Raw genomic sequence first — 16,740 nt, 5'->3', positions numbered from 1 at the left:
AAATTTTAGATTGGCATCTAGCTCGCCAAAGTCTCCTAAAAGAAGAACAATTTGAAGACTACAGCTTATTTATTTGCAAAAAATTGTTTTTTATTTATTAGAATTTATCCCTCTGATGCATGGTGTCCACTACAGTTTGGGCCATTCAGAGTGTGATATTATAAGCAAATTACTTATCATTGACGTTCACAAAATTCTGGTACATCACTGTTATTTTTATGCGTCGTTATGATTTTTATTTATGGAAGCACACTTTCAACATTCAAATTGCAATGGACAAATGTGTAATGGGAATAATTCTTGTTTTGAGGAAGAAAAAAAATAGGCCTATATTTTTCTCTTTGTCATTTAATTCAGCATGAGAGGGTTTATATTATATATAAAATTATATATATTTTAATGTTTTTTGTAATCTTTTATGCTCGCCAAAGGCTGTATTTATTTGATCAAAAATACAGTAAAAAATTGTAATATTGTGAAATATGCTTACAATTTAAAACAACTGTTTTCTATTTTTTCACTTTACTTTAAAATGTAATATATTCAGTTTACCATCTCGTCTTGCATAGAAGCCACTGTGAGTGTCTGTACCCATGACAACCCGTGTAGAAGGGCAGAGCATGCATGATGTTTAAAATGGAAAGACGCTTCTATGCATTTCTGGCACTGTACCACTACATGCTGATTTTTCTCATAGAAGGCATGTTTACAGGATGTTATCTGTCTGTGTGCCTGTCCCTCGTCTCTTCTAGTGGGCTCAGAGGAATGCTGGCAGGGGATGGAGTTAATCTGAAGGGGGAGTGCCGCAGGAGAGAGTCTATATATATATGTGGACCCTGGGAGGCTGGTGCTTTTAGTTGGACTCTGTTGGAATACTGGAGAACACCTCTGAACATTTCACCAGACTAACGGTGAGTTTTTTTTTTTTTGCCTTTGTCCATTTCCATTTATCATCCTTTCCTTTCTCTTTTTTCATCTTTTGTTATTTTATTGGCACAATTTAAAAAACTTTATAGAGCTTTCAATAAAAAGTCACAAAATACAAAAATAAAAATAGCTGGCCTATGATCTATGCTTTTTGTCATGAACAGTTGAAGAAGACACTTTGTGGGAATCATTGTGATTTTGATGCCAGTCAATATTGACTTAAGCACAACATCCTGCCATATTATGTCCATATAATACTGGATGTTGTGCTTAAGTCAATATACTGACTGCCACAAAGCTCTAAGCAGCATTTGGATAGAAATAAGGGACGTGGCTTTGAACTTGAACAGTTCCTCTTTTTTAGAATCAGTTGGTTGGTTCCTTTCCTTTTTTCCACTGAGTAGAACCATCAAAAACAGTGTTTTTTTTTATACAAATTATTAGACTGAATTTCTTTGAAACTTATTTTATTATGAAGTAATTTTCTTTCTCAAATCGGACACATCCTGGAGTTTTAATTCCAAAGCCATCTTAATTATTCTTACAAAGGAGGACTTGAAACAATCAGGATCATTGTATTGTTCAGTAAGTATTGTTTTGCTCCTAATTCCATTGAGATCAGAATGCTCCTTTAAAAGATGCATGGTTGAGTCATAAATTCCATATACAAGTTCTACATGCTTATCATTCATAATAATAGCTACTGAATTCCCATAATTGTTCACATAATCCACTAAATCATTATGCGCGACATTATTGCAACAGAGGCAGATTAAGTCTTTGATCTTTGAAATACGTTTATCAAATGTCAGGTTTAGTCTTGTATTTTTATTTGTGTTTATTTTGTATGTAAAAATCTGAGTCATATGGTGTAGAATATGGTTTCACCTCAGGACAAGTGTACTGGTTACAGATTTTCTCAGATCTGGGTGTGCCTTTTTTTCTGTATACTGAGTCCTAGGAAATTAGATACGAGTGTGAGATCATCTCCCTTGTGTAATCGAAGTGCCCAGAAATGCTTAACAGCTAAAGCCATCAAATTCTCCCTGCAACTCCTGAAAACATCTGCTTTGCTATAAATCTGGGGCTTAAATGCTGAATTATTCCCCACAGAAAGGGAGCGAACAGCTCTCCAATTCAAGATGACTGTGTGCTCATAATACTAATAATAAAGTGTGCCAGAAGCACAAAAAACCTTTCAGCATGTTTGGCTTTAATTCTTATAGTAGACACCTGATCTCACTGATCTGCCTTTATTGTTGTATAATTTGCTTAGACTTAGCTGGTGGGGTGTAAGGTGGAACAGGACATCCCCGAACAAGACCAGAAATTTTTCTTTTTTCTTTTTTTTAAATGGCTCGGGCCCATGGGAAACATGTATAAAAATACAAATACTGGTATTTCTGCCCCTGTGGTCTGGCTGTCCAATTCATCTCAGGTTACTGTTAAGGTCCCATCCTGAGCAAACAAATATGACCCTTAGAAATGTCTGCATTGATTTTAGTATAGATTTTTATGTTGTGGCTTCCACTTTATGATATATATGCCTTGATCTGTTACAGACAAGGGTAAGAAGGATAAGACGGCCTCTCTGCTTTGAACCACAATGAATCGGGTGGAAGAATGGGTTTTGGAGAACAAGGACAAGGTCGAGAAAGGAGTGGAAATCATGGGGCAAGGTTGCGAGGTTTTAGCAGCCACCGTGGGACAATTTCACCCCATCCTGGAGGCCGTGTTTTTGGCCTCGGCCGAGCTCCTCGGAAACCCAGAAGGCAAAGAGGCCAAGTTTCTTGCTGAGCAGTTTGAAAAGATCAACCAGAAACTTGAAGGTATTCAAGATGAAATCGACCAAATTGCTTTGGAGATGCAGCGGACGACCATGAATAAGCAGAACTTTGACTGCGAGGCGAAGATAATAAGTCAGTATGAGAAGTTTCAAGACTTTGTCAATGCTAAGCCCAAGTTCAAGGAGAAGAAGAAGGAGAAGTTTATAACCCAGTATGAGAACACTGGTGGTGATCTGAACATTGGTTCTTTGTACAATGCTGTAACTGGAGAGAATATCTCTGGAGATGCCATGTTGGACACGGTGGTGACCACAGAGCAAAGGAGCAGGAAGCCAGTGGAGGAGTTCTGTGCCAGACTGAAAAAGATATTTGTCATGGGAATTATAGCAGTCATGGGTCACGCCGCCCTGAAAGAGGGAGCTGTAGGCGAGGGCATGGTGAAGAAATGGCAGGATCGCATGGAAGACGTAGAGACACGCATGAAAGCGGCGGTGGATGACTGCATTGAGAATTTCCCTCTGCAGGCCAAAACGGATGTGGAGCGTCAACTTCTGGAGCGACAAGCCAACGTTGACCCAGAGTTCACAGGATTTCTACTGGATATCCTTGCGAAGAAATATTACTGGGTTTTCTGGTCAGTTCGGGTCTTCAACCACAGCGGCATATTCTTCTGGAATTGGCTCGCTGGCAAAAAGTACCATGGAAGTGGTGGAGGTGGCAACTTTTTTGATCTTCTGACCCCAAACAACATCAGAATCGTGGTGTCTTTCAGTGCAGACCCAAAACCGATTAACAAGAGCCAGATTGTAGATCAGATAGAGATGCAAAAGTTGAAGGGGAACATGCAGTCTGTGGCTCAGACGCTGTGGAAGATGCTTCCCAACACTGTGGTCCATGCCATTAGCTGCTATAAGAAAGTAGAAGAGAAAAACAACTTCCAGCCAGAATGTTTCTACTTTGGGAGGCACAAAAGGGCATACCTGTGCATTCATTCTGAATAGACATGTGAAAAATTTAATTGGGAATCACTCTTCTACATATATACTTCTGGTTTATAAATTCTTATATATTTAAATATTTATATATTTAAATTCTTAAATAATCGAGCATTATAAAGCAAACGATGACTGAATTGTTACTGCGGATCTACAATGAGAAAGTATATTAATGCTGGTTCACTTTATTTTCGCATGCCAGTGCATAAAAGGACCATAACGATAAATATATGCGTGTGTGACCAAACATAAATGTGGACATTTTCATGTTTTGTAGTTTCAAATACATTTGAAAGAGCGGTTGAGTGGAAAAACCTTCAACGATCAACAGACTCATTGTGGTTTCATTGTTATGCTGCGTTCACACCAAACGCGAATAGAGCGTCTGGCGCGAATGATTTCAATGTTAAGTCAATGTAAAGACGCGTTTACGCGCGTCTGGAGGTCTCGCGGCGTGAATGAGGCGTTTAGCGTGGCGCGGAAGACGCGAATTCGCCTCATTCGCGCGTCTAGTTCGCGCGAATTACGCGAATTTAATCCAAAAGGGTTTAAAATATAGACCTTATTATACCTTACAGACATTGTACTTTTTAAAAAAAAATAAACTTACTGTATGTCAATCTGTCACAGCTTTGTTTTCATTTGCAAGGTTAATATAAGGTTCATATTTTAAAAGTAATGTATAAGAGACTCGTAAAGGAATTTTAAATGATTTCCCCTTACAAATCTTACTATGGTAACCATATTATATATAATAAAAGGACGACACTTGAATTCTTGAACTGCAATATGGTATTTTTGTGAAAACTATGGTCACTGTGGTAAATTCTAACGGGTAAATGACAATACTTCAGTCATTTTCTTACAATAGTAACAAAAGATGTACTATAGTAATTTAGTGTAAACCATGGTATATTTTGTACTTTTTATACTTAAATATTTCTTTTACACCAGACACATAAACCATACATCATATTTTGTTGGAAACTATGTTACAATGGTAACTTTTGTAATGGATAAAGGACAATACTTGAAATTCCTTCAGAGTGTAGTTGAAGGGTGTGCCACGCGCTTTAGAGAAGAACCGTCTCTTAGAGAAGAGCTGACAGATCTGCGTGAACTTTTGCTTTATTTTATTCAAAGCCATTTGTGCTCGATTGGAAGGTGAGTTTTGGTTCATAACAGAACTAATGTGTTCTCTAGTCTAAACGTCAGTACCGACGGTTTCGTTGGTCTGGGCGCTGTACTTTCAGTTTTTGCTCATGAGAAGTTTTTGGGCGTTTCTCTTCAGTCTGCTGCTGTCCGCCTCTGACATTTTCTCCAGCTCGCTACGTCGATGTGTTTTAAACACGAGTTCTTTTTCACGAAAACTTCACTTCTCTGTGATTTAATCGCATTTGTTACCGCTCTGAAGAACTCTGGGTGTTTGTTTGACTCTTATCGACGGGTTGCAGTCTAAACCAGGAAGTGTTTATGTCAACAGGCATTGTATTAGCTTTTCCAGCCTGATAGGTGAACTAAATCCTATCTGAAGGAACATTTCTTCGCTATCTTTTCTTTTCTTAAGTGTCAGTGGACATTTTGGTATGAACTAATCTGTATCCTGAGAAAAACAAGGAGTGATTAACCTACCTTTGCGTCAGCGGGGATGCAGGTAGTCAGTCGGTCGTTATCGCAAAATAAACCGCGACTGGGGTCTCGTCTCTCTGAAGCCGTTTATTTTGCGAAAAATACTAACTGACATTGACTACGCTGTTCCACGTATTATACCCCAACTGCTTAACATGTATATATATATATATACACATTAAGTATTACATGTGAAAATATTATTCAGCTGAAATTATTTGCAACAACCGCGAAGGGCACAAACGTTTTCTGGACGAACGGTCAGTTGCCCTGGAAAACGGTTAGATTTGACGGTTAGATTCGAACCCGCCTGCGATTAACCAATCAGAATCAAGTATTTGAGACTGCGTTAATGTAGTTAAATTACAGGCCTGAGATCATGAATTCTTTCCTGAAATAGATCATGACATATTTTGTCTCATAAACAGACATTTACTTGTAACATATTTTCAGCTACATTAACTATAGCTAAAATTGTAACCAAATAATTTGATCATATGTTGGATTGTAACCCATATAGGAGATCTGACTTTTTTAATATGCGTGTTATGAATTCAGTTGAGGCTATTAGCCCACTTAGTGTATTTTGTATGATCCATGCTGCCAACAGATCTTTACAATGGTCAGCATTTCAAATGTGCATACAGGTCTATTTTGGTTGAGTGGTAAACACTGCGACATTACTGAGTTTTCTTAAGTGTCAGTGGACATTTTGGTATGAACTAATCTGTATCCTGAGAAAAACAAGGAGTGATTAACTTACCTTTGCGTCAGCGGGGATGCAGGTAGTCAGTCGGTCGTTATCGCAAAATAAACCGCGACTGGGGTCTCGTCTCTCTGAAGCCGTTTATTTTGCGAAAAATACTAACTGACATTGACTACGCTGTTCCACGTATTATACCCCGACTGCTTAACATGTATATATATATATACACACATTAAGTATTACATGTGAAAATATTATTCAGCTGAAATTATTTGCAACAACCGCGAAGGGCACAAACGTTTTCTGGACGAACGGTCAGTTGCTCTGGACAACGGTTAGATTTGACGGTTAGATTCGAACCCGCCTGCGATTAACCAATCAGAATCAAGTATTTGAGACTGCGTTAATGTAGTTCAATTACAGGCCTGAGATCATGAATTCTTTCCTGAAATAGATCATGACATATTTTGTCTCATAAACAGACATTTACTTGTAACATATTTTCAGCTACATTAACTACAGCTAAAATTGTAACCAAATAATTTGATCATATGTTGGATTGTAACCCATATAGGAGATCTGACTTTTTTAAATATGCGTGTTATGAATTCAGTTGAGGCTATTAGCCCACTTAGTGTATTTTGTATGATCCATGCTGCCAACAGATCTTTACAATGGTCAGCATTTCAAATGTGCATACAGGTCTATTTTGGTTGAGTGGTAAACACTGCGACAGAAAGGAAAAATTGAAATCGCATCATATGACCCCTTTAATGGAAAATCATCAGTTTTGGTGAATGCTATCATAATCGTACTGTTGTATTGTATATTGTAAACATATATTCATACATCTTATGAAAGAGAATATGATCTTATTTGGTGTATTTAACATTACGCTACCAGTAAAACATTTGCATACACCTACTCCAAACTTTATTTATCACTTTTTCCACATTTTCAAATAATGTGAAAGGCATTAAAATTATTAATTTCTTTTGTTTTGAAAAAACAATTTGTATATAGAAGCTATTTAGATTTAAGCGCAAACCTTTAGATCGCAAGACATTTAGTCAGTCAAGTATGTCCAAACTTTGGACTGGTAGTGCATATGATTACTAGGAAGTTTAAAAATGACCTAACACACTACTTTGTTCTCTTAACAAAAAATCAAAGCTTTGTATTGACCTACTCTGTGTTGCATCATTAACATTTGGAAAAGGGGAAATCCATTTGAACTGTTTCCAACTGAAACAACTATCCTCTGTATTATTACGTATAGCATACTGTGTGACTTAAGTGTTTAAACATTATTTGACCATTCTTTTAGTGCCTGTTTGAATTGAATCATTGCATCTGGCCCATTTCTTTCATGAATGTGTAGGTGTTGTTGTCAGTGAGAGCACGCATCTGTTAGCATGTGTGCATACACCTGATGTGTATTGTTGCTGCTTTTATGGTTTGTATAACACATTTCTCATTTCCCTTATCTTTTTACAGCAAGCCCACCCTGACTCACACTGACCACTCAAAGGTTGAGAGGAAACGAGGACTGACACGTAAGTTTCTTTCCGTATACCACTCTCAGAAAACAAAGGCCTCGCTTAAGGCGGGCGTACACGGTGCGATTCTGAAGGTCGGAACGTCGTGACAGTCACACACAACACGAATTTACTAAGATTTTACCAACTCTGACGTAAGCATTACGTTTCGCGCCATTCATAAAAATATGGATTCTGAGGACGAAATAGTTTTCTTTGTGGCAGGCGGCTTGTGACGTCCAAAAAAAAAAAAAACGAAGACAAAGGACATGGCAAAGAGAATGGCTGAAAAGCATGGACTTTCTGTTCTTCATAAAGAACTCGAGGGAGTAGGCCATTTCTGAATTTCTGCTCGTTTTGCCGGAAATACAACAGGCATATTCATTCATAAAGCTGAACGGCAAATTTGGCACATTCGGAATAACAAATAAAACATTGAACTGTATAATTAAACTAAAATTATTATAGACTATATGGTTTTTGTCATCTTCTGATTGGTCAACTTCAGATGGATCGCCAAGTCGTCTCGTTCAACTGCACATACGCCACGAATTTAAAACGACAGCATCCGATTTTTTTTGACATGTTTGAAAATTATCGGGAGGACGGGAGGTGCTCGTAACGTCTCGGATCGGCCCGTAATTCTTCTCACACGGTACGAGCCGCGACCATGCGAGCATCTGCGATTTTCTCCCAAGAGAAACACGACAGCAAAAATTGCACCGTGTAAAAAAAATGCTGGAATTGTACTTACCCTTAGGCCTTTAAAGATGTAAACGAGTTGGTTTCTTCATCAGAACTGATTTTGAGAACTGATTCTGTTCTGATGAAGAAACAAACTCATTTACATATTGTATGGCCTGAGGGTGAGTACATTGTCCGCAAATTTTCATTTTTGGGTGAACTGTTCCTTTATATTTAATACACACTGTTCCAGAACAGTTCAACCCAAATATTCAGATGTGTGCAGCACATTTTATGGAGGACTGTTTTCTGAGTAGACTACAATGTCGGTGTTCTGACTCACAGACTGTAAGTACGTTTTTCATTTAAAGGATTTGCCTCTGATGATTCAAATTCGAGTTTTTGAGCAGTGTAGAGTAGCGCTTGTTGTTTGTAATTTCTCCGATCACAAATGCAGACATGGTTTTATGTTTACGCGGCGCGATGCAACACGTAAAAAGACAGTATAAGTCATTATAATCCATAGTTATGTCCCCACTGGATGCAACAAATACCTCGTTTATAATGGGTTTTAATGTTTTTGTCTCGTCGCTCCGGCCGGACACGGCATCAACAGTATGGTGAGTTGTGTAACATTTCCGTCACACGCTTGAGGTATTCAGCCAATCACAACGCACTGGATAGCTGGCCAATCACAGCACACCTCGCTTTTCAGACCGATGAGCTTTGTAAAAATCAACGCGTTTCAGAAAGGCGGGGCATAGAGGAGAAACAATAATGTACAGTATGTGGAAAATAATGTGTTTTTTTAACCTTAAACCGCATAAACACATTTCATTACACCAAATACACAAAATAATGTTCTTTTTAGCAGCATCATATGACCCCTTTAACATGCTGAAATTACAATCATGGTTTTTCAAGTATTATTTCTTGTCATTTATTATGTGATGATCTAATTTTAAACAGAGACATTTTTGCTGTTGAAACTGAAAGATGGCCGAGCAGCTGCAGCAACTTGTTGCACAGAAGAAGGATGTTGTCGAAACAGTCATGGAAGTGTTTGAGCAGGGTGCAGAAGTGGTGGCCAGCATTGCTGGAGATCTGTTCCCCGTGTTCTCCATCGCAGCTCCGATCGTGAAGCTGGCACTGGATAACGTGGAAAGCAAAGAGGCCGAGTACATGAAGGAGCAGTTCCAGAAAGTGCGAGATCGCCTGGAAGTCGTTTCTGAAGAAGTCCAGCAGATAAACCAGGAGATCAAGAAGACCGGCATAGATGCCACCTATTTCTCCGTGGAAGAGAACCTGACCAACCAATTCCGCAAATTCATGGACGTCCTGAATGCAAAACCTAAATTCAGAGAGGTCAGAAAGAAAACGTTCCTGGAGCACTTCAACAGGACAGGGGGTGATAAAAACCTGCACACTCTTTACAACGCTGTAACCGGAGATAACTTCTCAGGAGAGTCTGTGCTGGAAATCACTCTGAATTACGAGCAGAAGAGCCGCAGGGCGGTGGAGGAGTTTTGCGCTACCCTCAAAAAGTTGTTCTGTGTCGGTTTGATCGCCTTTCTGGGACACTCAGCATTGAAAGGCAATGACAATGAGGAGAAGCTGCTTCAAGATTGGGGCGAGAAGATGAAAGTGGTGCAGAATAAAATGAACATCGTGATTGAAGACTGCATCAACAGCTTTCCGACGCAGGCCGAGCTGGACACCAAACGCATAGTGAGAGACCAAAGCAACAAAAGCAATCAGCAACTGGCTGACTTGCTGGTAGAGCACCTGAAAAAGAAGTATGACTGGGTTTGCTGGTCAGTCCGCATCTTTAACTCCCCCACCGGCCTGTTCACCAACAAGAAAGACTTCCACGGTTTGACTGGAAAGAGTCGCTATCAGGTGCCATTGTCAGATGACAAGCTAAACGTTGTGGTCTCCTACAGCGCCTCGCCGGAACCTGTCGATAAAGCCCGGATACAGAGCATGATTTTGGAGCAGAAGAAGGTCACAATGACGCCGTTGGCTGAACAGCTTTTCGAGACAATCCCTGTCTGTGTGGTTCACACAATCAAGACCTCATGCAAAGATCTGGGCTTCTCCAGCAGCTTCTCTGACAAGCTGCACTTCTTTGAGAAGTTCAAGAACTTCCATGTCTGTCTTCATTCTGCTTAAACAAGGAGGAGACATAGAAAGATTAACAGCTTAGCAGATGTTGTAAAATGATATTTGATTCAACCACTATAATTAGACTACTTAACCTCTGTTAGGTTATGACTTATGACCATAATTGACTATTGTACTCTACACTTTTCTTTCTTTTTTTCATCTTTTTTTCCTAGTAATGCCTTTATCTCTGCTTGTTTTAAAGCTGTAAATGAACACTTTAATATATCAAATTTGTGTTTCTAATATACCAAGTGTTTTTACTCCCTTATTAGTGTATTTAGTAGGTGATGGTAGTGTTTTAGGAAGTAGGCTGGTAATACAGGTAGTCTCAGGCGGCTCGCCAACAGACCGTCCACGTATGCAAGATGTTTGCACAGTTGTGTTTAAAAGTTATGAACACTTGCGAGGAAGAACCAATTGCTAGATTTGACAAAGTTTTCCAGGCTTTTAACTTCAAGTCTTTGACGGAAACGCTTATTAAGGTATTTAGATATTCTCAAGCAAACTGAATATTCATTTTATTTTTTATTTTTTAAGTAGTGCTGTCAAACGATTAATCGTGAGAAATCGCATCCAAAACAAACGTTTTTGTTTACATAATATATGTGTGTGTACTGTGTATATTTATTATGTATATATAAATACTCACGCATTTATATATTTAAGAAAAATGTTTTGTTTATATATAAAATATTAATATTTATACATAATATAAATTTTATTTATATATATATATATATATATATATGTAAATATTTGTAAAATATATACATATATGTTTGTGTATTTATATATACATAATAAATATACACAGTACACATATTTTGTAAAAAAAAAAAAAGAGAAAACTCTTATTTTGGAAGTTTACCTTACCTTAAAATAATATAAAGTAATGAGTAAGAATAAATAAATAATAAATGACAAAACAAACAAAATTAATTAAAGGACAAAAAGTGGGCTAACATAAGCAAAGCATAGAAAAAAAGATAAAAAAAACGTACAGGTTTTTAAGTTACAGGGAGAACTTGAAGAAAATATGTTTTATTTTCTCAGTTTGTATGAAGTAATCAGTACATTTAATATTTGGATGGACTTCTGATTACAAAATTTTTCAACTGTGTTTTCTTTATAATATGAGCAGGGGTTGCTGCACCATTTTTTTTTTTTGCACCAATCCATTATTTAATCTATTTCAGATTGTACTCGCCTCTAAACGGCATGTCAAAACAAAACTTTACCAGTCCGTCTGGTCTCTTTCTGTATAATTGGCAGTTCTTGGCTGCAATTTACAAGTGAACCAGACTGTCTGGTGAGGTTACTCCAGAACAAATTTCACTACAATTAAAGATTTACACAGAAAGCTGCACAAGTGACCACTACAGATAGATTCTGACTATGCACAGAATACTCTGTTGTTCCTAAACTAAATACATGTATTCAGCAAGGATGCATTAAATTGATCAAAAGTGACAGTAAAGATATTTATAATGTTATAAAAGATTTCTATTTCAAATGAATATTCATCAAAGAATCAACACTGGTAATAAATGTTTCTTGAGCAGCAAATCAGCATATCAGAATGATTTCTGAAGGAACATGTGACACTGAAGACTGGAGTAATGATGCTGAAAATTCAGCTTTGCATCACAGAAATAAATTACATTTTTAAACTATATGCAAATAGAAAACAGTTATTTTACATTATAATAATATTTACAATATTAAATTTTTTTACTGTATTTTTGATCAAATATGCAGCCTTGGTGAGCATAAGAAACTTCTTTCAAAAACAATCACGTTCTTTCATTTTAGCGCATTCCTGTAGTCTACTTAAGTGCCTTCTAAGCATCTAAGTTGACATGAAAACAAAATTCACGCTATTTAATTTACTACTGGATCATTCCAAGTGAAACTATCAAAGTAAAATTTGCCTATTACTATCAAACATACAGATGTATCAAACCCCCCCCAAAAAGTTGAAAACACACTTATTGCTGACATGAAGAAGAATGCAGCCTACATTTTCTCTTTCTATTGTTTAATAAACAAACAATTCATAAATCAGTCTAACGTTTTATATATATATATATATATATATATATGTTTATGTCTGTGTGTTTAACATTATCACTGTTCAAGCGCTCACAGTAGAGACACAGAAGCCCCCTCCACCAGATTATTGGATTTGGACACTTCAAAGATTCTGTTACAGACTGTTTCAGAAGAAATCTGATCACTTGAGCTCTCAGTGAAAACATTTCCACATATGATCTGTTCTACACGTCTTACAGTCTTTGGAAGGCAGGACTGTACTGATATTACTCAAACATTCTGCGCAGGGTTTGTTCTGATAATACATTTCAGCAAGTGTTTTGTAAATAATTTAAGCCTCGAAGAGCATAGAATGTTCAGCATTAAAAATGTAACCAATTGAGTCATCATGACTTTTGCATATATATGCATACAGTACTGAATAGTGATTGGTATTGTCTTCCTTGCATACTATTTATAACTCATGTGCAGCTGACTGAAGATGTGAAACGATGTGGCATTTCACTTACACCGAGCCAAGGCTAAAATGCAAGCTTACTGAAAATATCAGTACTATACTTTTGCTGCCTTGCAAGCAGTGATATTTCCAATCATTGCATCAGTTGTTATATATAGTGCAAATTATGAATAATACTTCATTTATTCCATCGTGAAATTCTTCCAAATGCATTTTTAGACAACAAATTAGTCGTTGCTGGATGATTGTGATGTTGTACGTTTCACTGGGTGTAGAAATAGATTTACTGTGAAATGCCCATCAAACCGTATAATTATGCACAGGAGCCACAAACGGATCTATTATTATCTCAGGATTTGTCCCACCCTATGACAGTGGTCAAAAACAAACCTAGAATAGAAAACAAAAATGCCAACGATTCATATTTAAAAGCAAAGACAACGACATTACAGTATAAATGAACACCAGAGATTCATATTAAAACACTGCTACACTGTAAAAGAAATATGTAAAAACAGGGCAAAATGTACTGTATTAATATGAAAGAATTCATTTTTTAAAGGTGTTTTACCTGTATTTTGTATTGTGCATGGTTAATGGAAATGTCTGTAAAATTACCAGTACTATTATTATTATATATATATTTTTGATTACAGCAAATGACTTTTTCGATGTTGTAAATAAAACCATGATTAATTGAGTAGGTTTTACAAGAAAATATATTTCAGTCTTTCTGCTTTCTCAATTTCATGCTTAATATTGTCACGGTTCATGGGTCCGGACGGTCTTTCTGCGTCTTGTCATGTGCTTGTATGTGCGTACGTCATTCGTTAGTGGTTGCAGCTGGTGCTCAATCAGAGTGCGCCAGTTGTAACTCGTTAGCGAGTCCTTTATAGGTCACCCTGTTCAATGTGTGTTTGTCAGTTCGTTATTCTCATGTTCCTGTCTCCCTGTCAGTTCTCTGTTTCCAGTTCAGAACGAACCGACCATACTCATGGATCCAGTGAGTGCGGCAGAGCTCAGAGACTTTTTGGCCAAGACTAACATTCGCATGGAGCATCAGGAGGATCAGATGATGGCCACGGGGCGGGCCGTCCAGACCCTGGTGAGTCAGCTTCGTCGGCTTTCGAGCGTCTGCAGGGGGCGTCATTTTTCACGAAATTAGATCTCCGCAATGCTTATCATTTGGTTCGCATAAGAGAGGGGGATGAATGGAAAACCGCTTTTACTACCCCCAGGGGGCACTTTGAATATCTTGTTCTTCCTTTTGGCCTTTCCAACGCTCCCGCGGTTTTCCAGGCACTCGTTAATGACGTTCTGAGAGATATGCTAGATCAGTTCATTTATGTTTACCTGGATGACATACTGATATTTTCTCGTTCTCTCCAGGAACACGTTCAGCACGTCAGACGAGTGCTTCAGAGGCTGTTAGAGAATGGGCTTTTTGTCAAGGCGGAGAAATGCGCTTTCCATGCACAGTCTGTTCCTTTTTTGGGGTACATCATCTCGGCCGAGGGGGTGCGCATGGATTCTGAGAAGGTTCAGGCTGTGGTGAATTGGCCAACCCCAGATTCCCGCAAGGCCCTGCAGAGGTTTCTGGGCTTTGCCAATTTCTACCGGCGTTTTATTCGCAATTTCAGCCAGCTAGCTGCACCTTTGACGGCCTTAACCTCCAAGACTGCGTTCAGGTGGTCTAGTGCAGCAGAAGCGGCATTTTCCAAACTGAGAGGCTGCTTTGTTTCAGCTCCCATCCTCATAGCCCCTGATCCTTCCAGGCAGTTTGTGGTGGAGGTTGACGCGTCAGAGGTGGGAGTTGGTGGGGTACTATCCCAGCGTTCCTCCACGGATGACAAGGTGCACCCCTGCGCGTATTTCATGGGTCCGGACGGTCTTTCTGCGTCTTGTCATGTGCTTGTATGTGCGTACGTCATTCGTTAGTGGTTGCAGCTGGTGCTCTATCAGAGCGCGCCAGCTGCAACTCGTTAGCGAGTCCTTTATAGGTCACCCTGTTCAATGTGTTTGTCGGTTCATTATTCTCATGTTCCTGTCTCCCTGTCAGTTCTCTGTTTCCAGTTCTCGCTCAGTCAGGGTTCGGATCTTCAGCCTTCTCCTTGGTTTGGTCAAACGCAGTGGTTGAAGGGATTTCTCAGTGGAGCTCTGATTCTGACCAGGACCAGGATTATCACCTTGTGTCTCCATTATTGTGATTACTAAAACCTTACCTTTGCACTCGCACTTGGATCCTGACTCTTCTCTGCCGTGACAAATATGTGCTTTCTGCCATTTCTTTATAATTAATTGTGAAATTTACTGACAATTTAGAATGATGATTGTAAAGGAAATCATGACAAATTATTTTAACAAATTTTCACCTTAAAATGACTTTTAAAAGCTGAAAGAGAACTTAAAGGCAATAATTATGATAATCTCCATCTTTGATGTCAGCTATTATGCACATTAAATTGCTGAAGTCTCTTTCAAAGGATGATGCCCTTCCCTTTTGCACAACTGCTTCACCGGTCCGAGGAAGAAATCTGTGGCGTTTTGGTACTTTCCACAACCAGCAGCTCCTCCTCACTGCATCTGGACAGAGTAAATACTGCAGCAGCTGTGCCTTGTGTCAGTAGTATATTATAGCCAAAAGCCTTTAGCTTACGTCGCAGCCCAGCAAAACCACATCTGACAGGACAAAAGCTATGAAGACACTTTCAAATCAATAAATTCAATCCATTTCCTTTACAGTGAACCAACCGACGGTTGGGAAAGTGCATCTAAAACACACCAACAAACCATGATTTGCCACTTGTAATTGCTTGCAAGAAACAAGTCATTATCTCATCACTGACAAATCTGAAACATTCTAGATTTGAGGATATAACTCCATAACACTGTACTTGACACAATTGATTTCAGTGGCGTTTCACATTAGCATGTTTCTAAACTATAATTGTGATAATTTAGTAAGGATAAAAATACACAGTCCACACACACTTAATGGGCAGTTTAATAGGTCTGAACTATTTTATCTGTCCTTTTTAGTACTGAATGAAATGTAAATGCTTAAAATCAACATTATAATTCTCTTACCTTTTCTATATGTTGGGTTTCGTTTTGGATTTCACCCCAGCTAACAGGAACGTAGTTTAAAAGGATGATGGGTTCTTTCAAAGTTATGAACAGTAACTTCAATAGAATGTTCATTCAAAGTTATCTGGTCTTTAATAACATTATCAAAACGTTAGCACAAAAACGTTATTTATACACCATTCATGAAACTTTTTTTTCTGAAAAATGTTAGCTGGTCTAATGTTTTTTAAATGTTCGTTACTTGTTTCGAATGATTCAGAGGACGTTCAAAAGTAAAGAATTCATAATGTTTGCAAAATTATAAAATTCATGTTTCTCTAGCGTTCACATAAGCAAGAAAAAAGCATTCATAAATCATTTAAAAAATGCATTTTTGTGCAGTCTGAGAAGATTCAGCAATAACGTTTTCATAACCAAACGGGAATGTTAACTAAATATTTTGAGAACATATTTTTATTAGCTGGGGCTGAGACATTGCAGTGTATTCTGGTGTTTCCTTTGTTATGAAGGATGTGATGCAACCTTAAAATCTGGCAAAAATTAGATACCTTTCGCAGCAGACTACTCTGGCTTTGCCCTTAAAATGCTGTCAAGTAGCTCAAAAGGTTTTAGAACAGAGCTACAGTTTTGTACGTCTCCATGTTTATTTCAAATGAATTTGTGTGCAGATTCTCAGGGAGAAAAATGTGACATTTAAGATTTTTGCCTTCAA

The 16,740-nt window shown here is 38.0% G+C and overlaps 3 protein-coding genes across 7 annotated transcripts in view; 2 read left to right on the top strand and 1 right to left on the bottom strand.

Annotated features, from left to right (window-relative positions):
- The first annotated feature begins 728 nt into the window (after window positions 1–728).
- LOC107592129 (uncharacterized) lies at window positions 729–10,653 on the top strand. 5 transcript variants are annotated; one of them, XM_016281523.1, is made up of 4 exons: window positions 4,767–4,873; window positions 7,542–7,604; window positions 9,238–10,451; window positions 10,517–10,653. In XM_016281523.1, exon 3 carries the CDS (start codon window positions 9,263–9,265, stop codon window positions 10,436–10,438), a length of 1,176 nt encoding a protein of 391 aa, XP_016137009.1. In that variant the 5' UTR covers window positions 4,767–4,873; window positions 7,542–7,604; window positions 9,238–9,262; the 3' UTR covers window positions 10,439–10,451; window positions 10,517–10,653. The 5 variants fall into 5 exon arrangements, with proteins under 5 accessions (XP_016137007.1, XP_016137009.1, XP_016137006.1 ...); XM_016281521.1 differs by lacking the exon at window positions 4,767–4,873 and adding an exon at window positions 729–911 and having other exon boundaries at window positions 9,238–10,653; XM_016281520.1 differs by having other exon boundaries at window positions 7,542–7,600; window positions 9,236–10,653.
- On the top strand, window positions 1,439–3,774 carry LOC107592128 (uncharacterized). Its single transcript, XM_016281518.1, has 2 exons — window positions 1,439–1,512; window positions 2,490–3,774. Exon 2 carries the CDS (start codon window positions 2,534–2,536, stop codon window positions 3,713–3,715), a length of 1,182 nt encoding a protein of 393 aa, XP_016137004.1. The 5' UTR covers window positions 1,439–1,512; window positions 2,490–2,533; the 3' UTR covers window positions 3,716–3,774.
- Window positions 9,067–16,740, bottom strand: part of LOC107592132 (uncharacterized) — a 26,458-nt gene continuing 18,784 nt past the window's right edge. The window contains exon 13 of the mRNA XM_016281526.1: window positions 9,067–9,079. Coding sequence (XP_016137012.1) covers window positions 9,075–9,079 — 5 coding nt within the window. The 3' untranslated portion in view covers window positions 9,067–9,074. The remainder of the gene's footprint in view (window positions 9,080–16,740) is intronic.

Source organism: Sinocyclocheilus grahami, unplaced genomic scaffold, assembly GCF_001515645.1.
Source record: "Sinocyclocheilus grahami isolate Dianchi unplaced genomic scaffold, SAMN03320097.WGS_v1.1 scaffold150.1, whole genome shotgun sequence".
Taxonomy (NCBI): Eukaryota; Metazoa; Chordata; class Actinopteri; order Cypriniformes; family Cyprinidae; genus Sinocyclocheilus; species Sinocyclocheilus grahami.
Note: the sequence above shows the minus strand (reverse complement) of the source record. Positions and strands in the feature narration are given on the sequence as shown.

Bases quoted from the DNA above. Each gene is read 5' to 3' on its own strand.
- LOC107592128 (XM_016281518.1), top strand. From the start codon at position 2,534: ATGAATCGGGTGGAAGAATGGGTTTTGGAGAACAAGGACAAGGTCGAG.
- LOC107592129 (XM_016281521.1), top strand. From the start codon at position 9,263: ATGGCCGAGCAGCTGCAGCAACTTGTTGCACAGAAGAAGGATGTTGTC.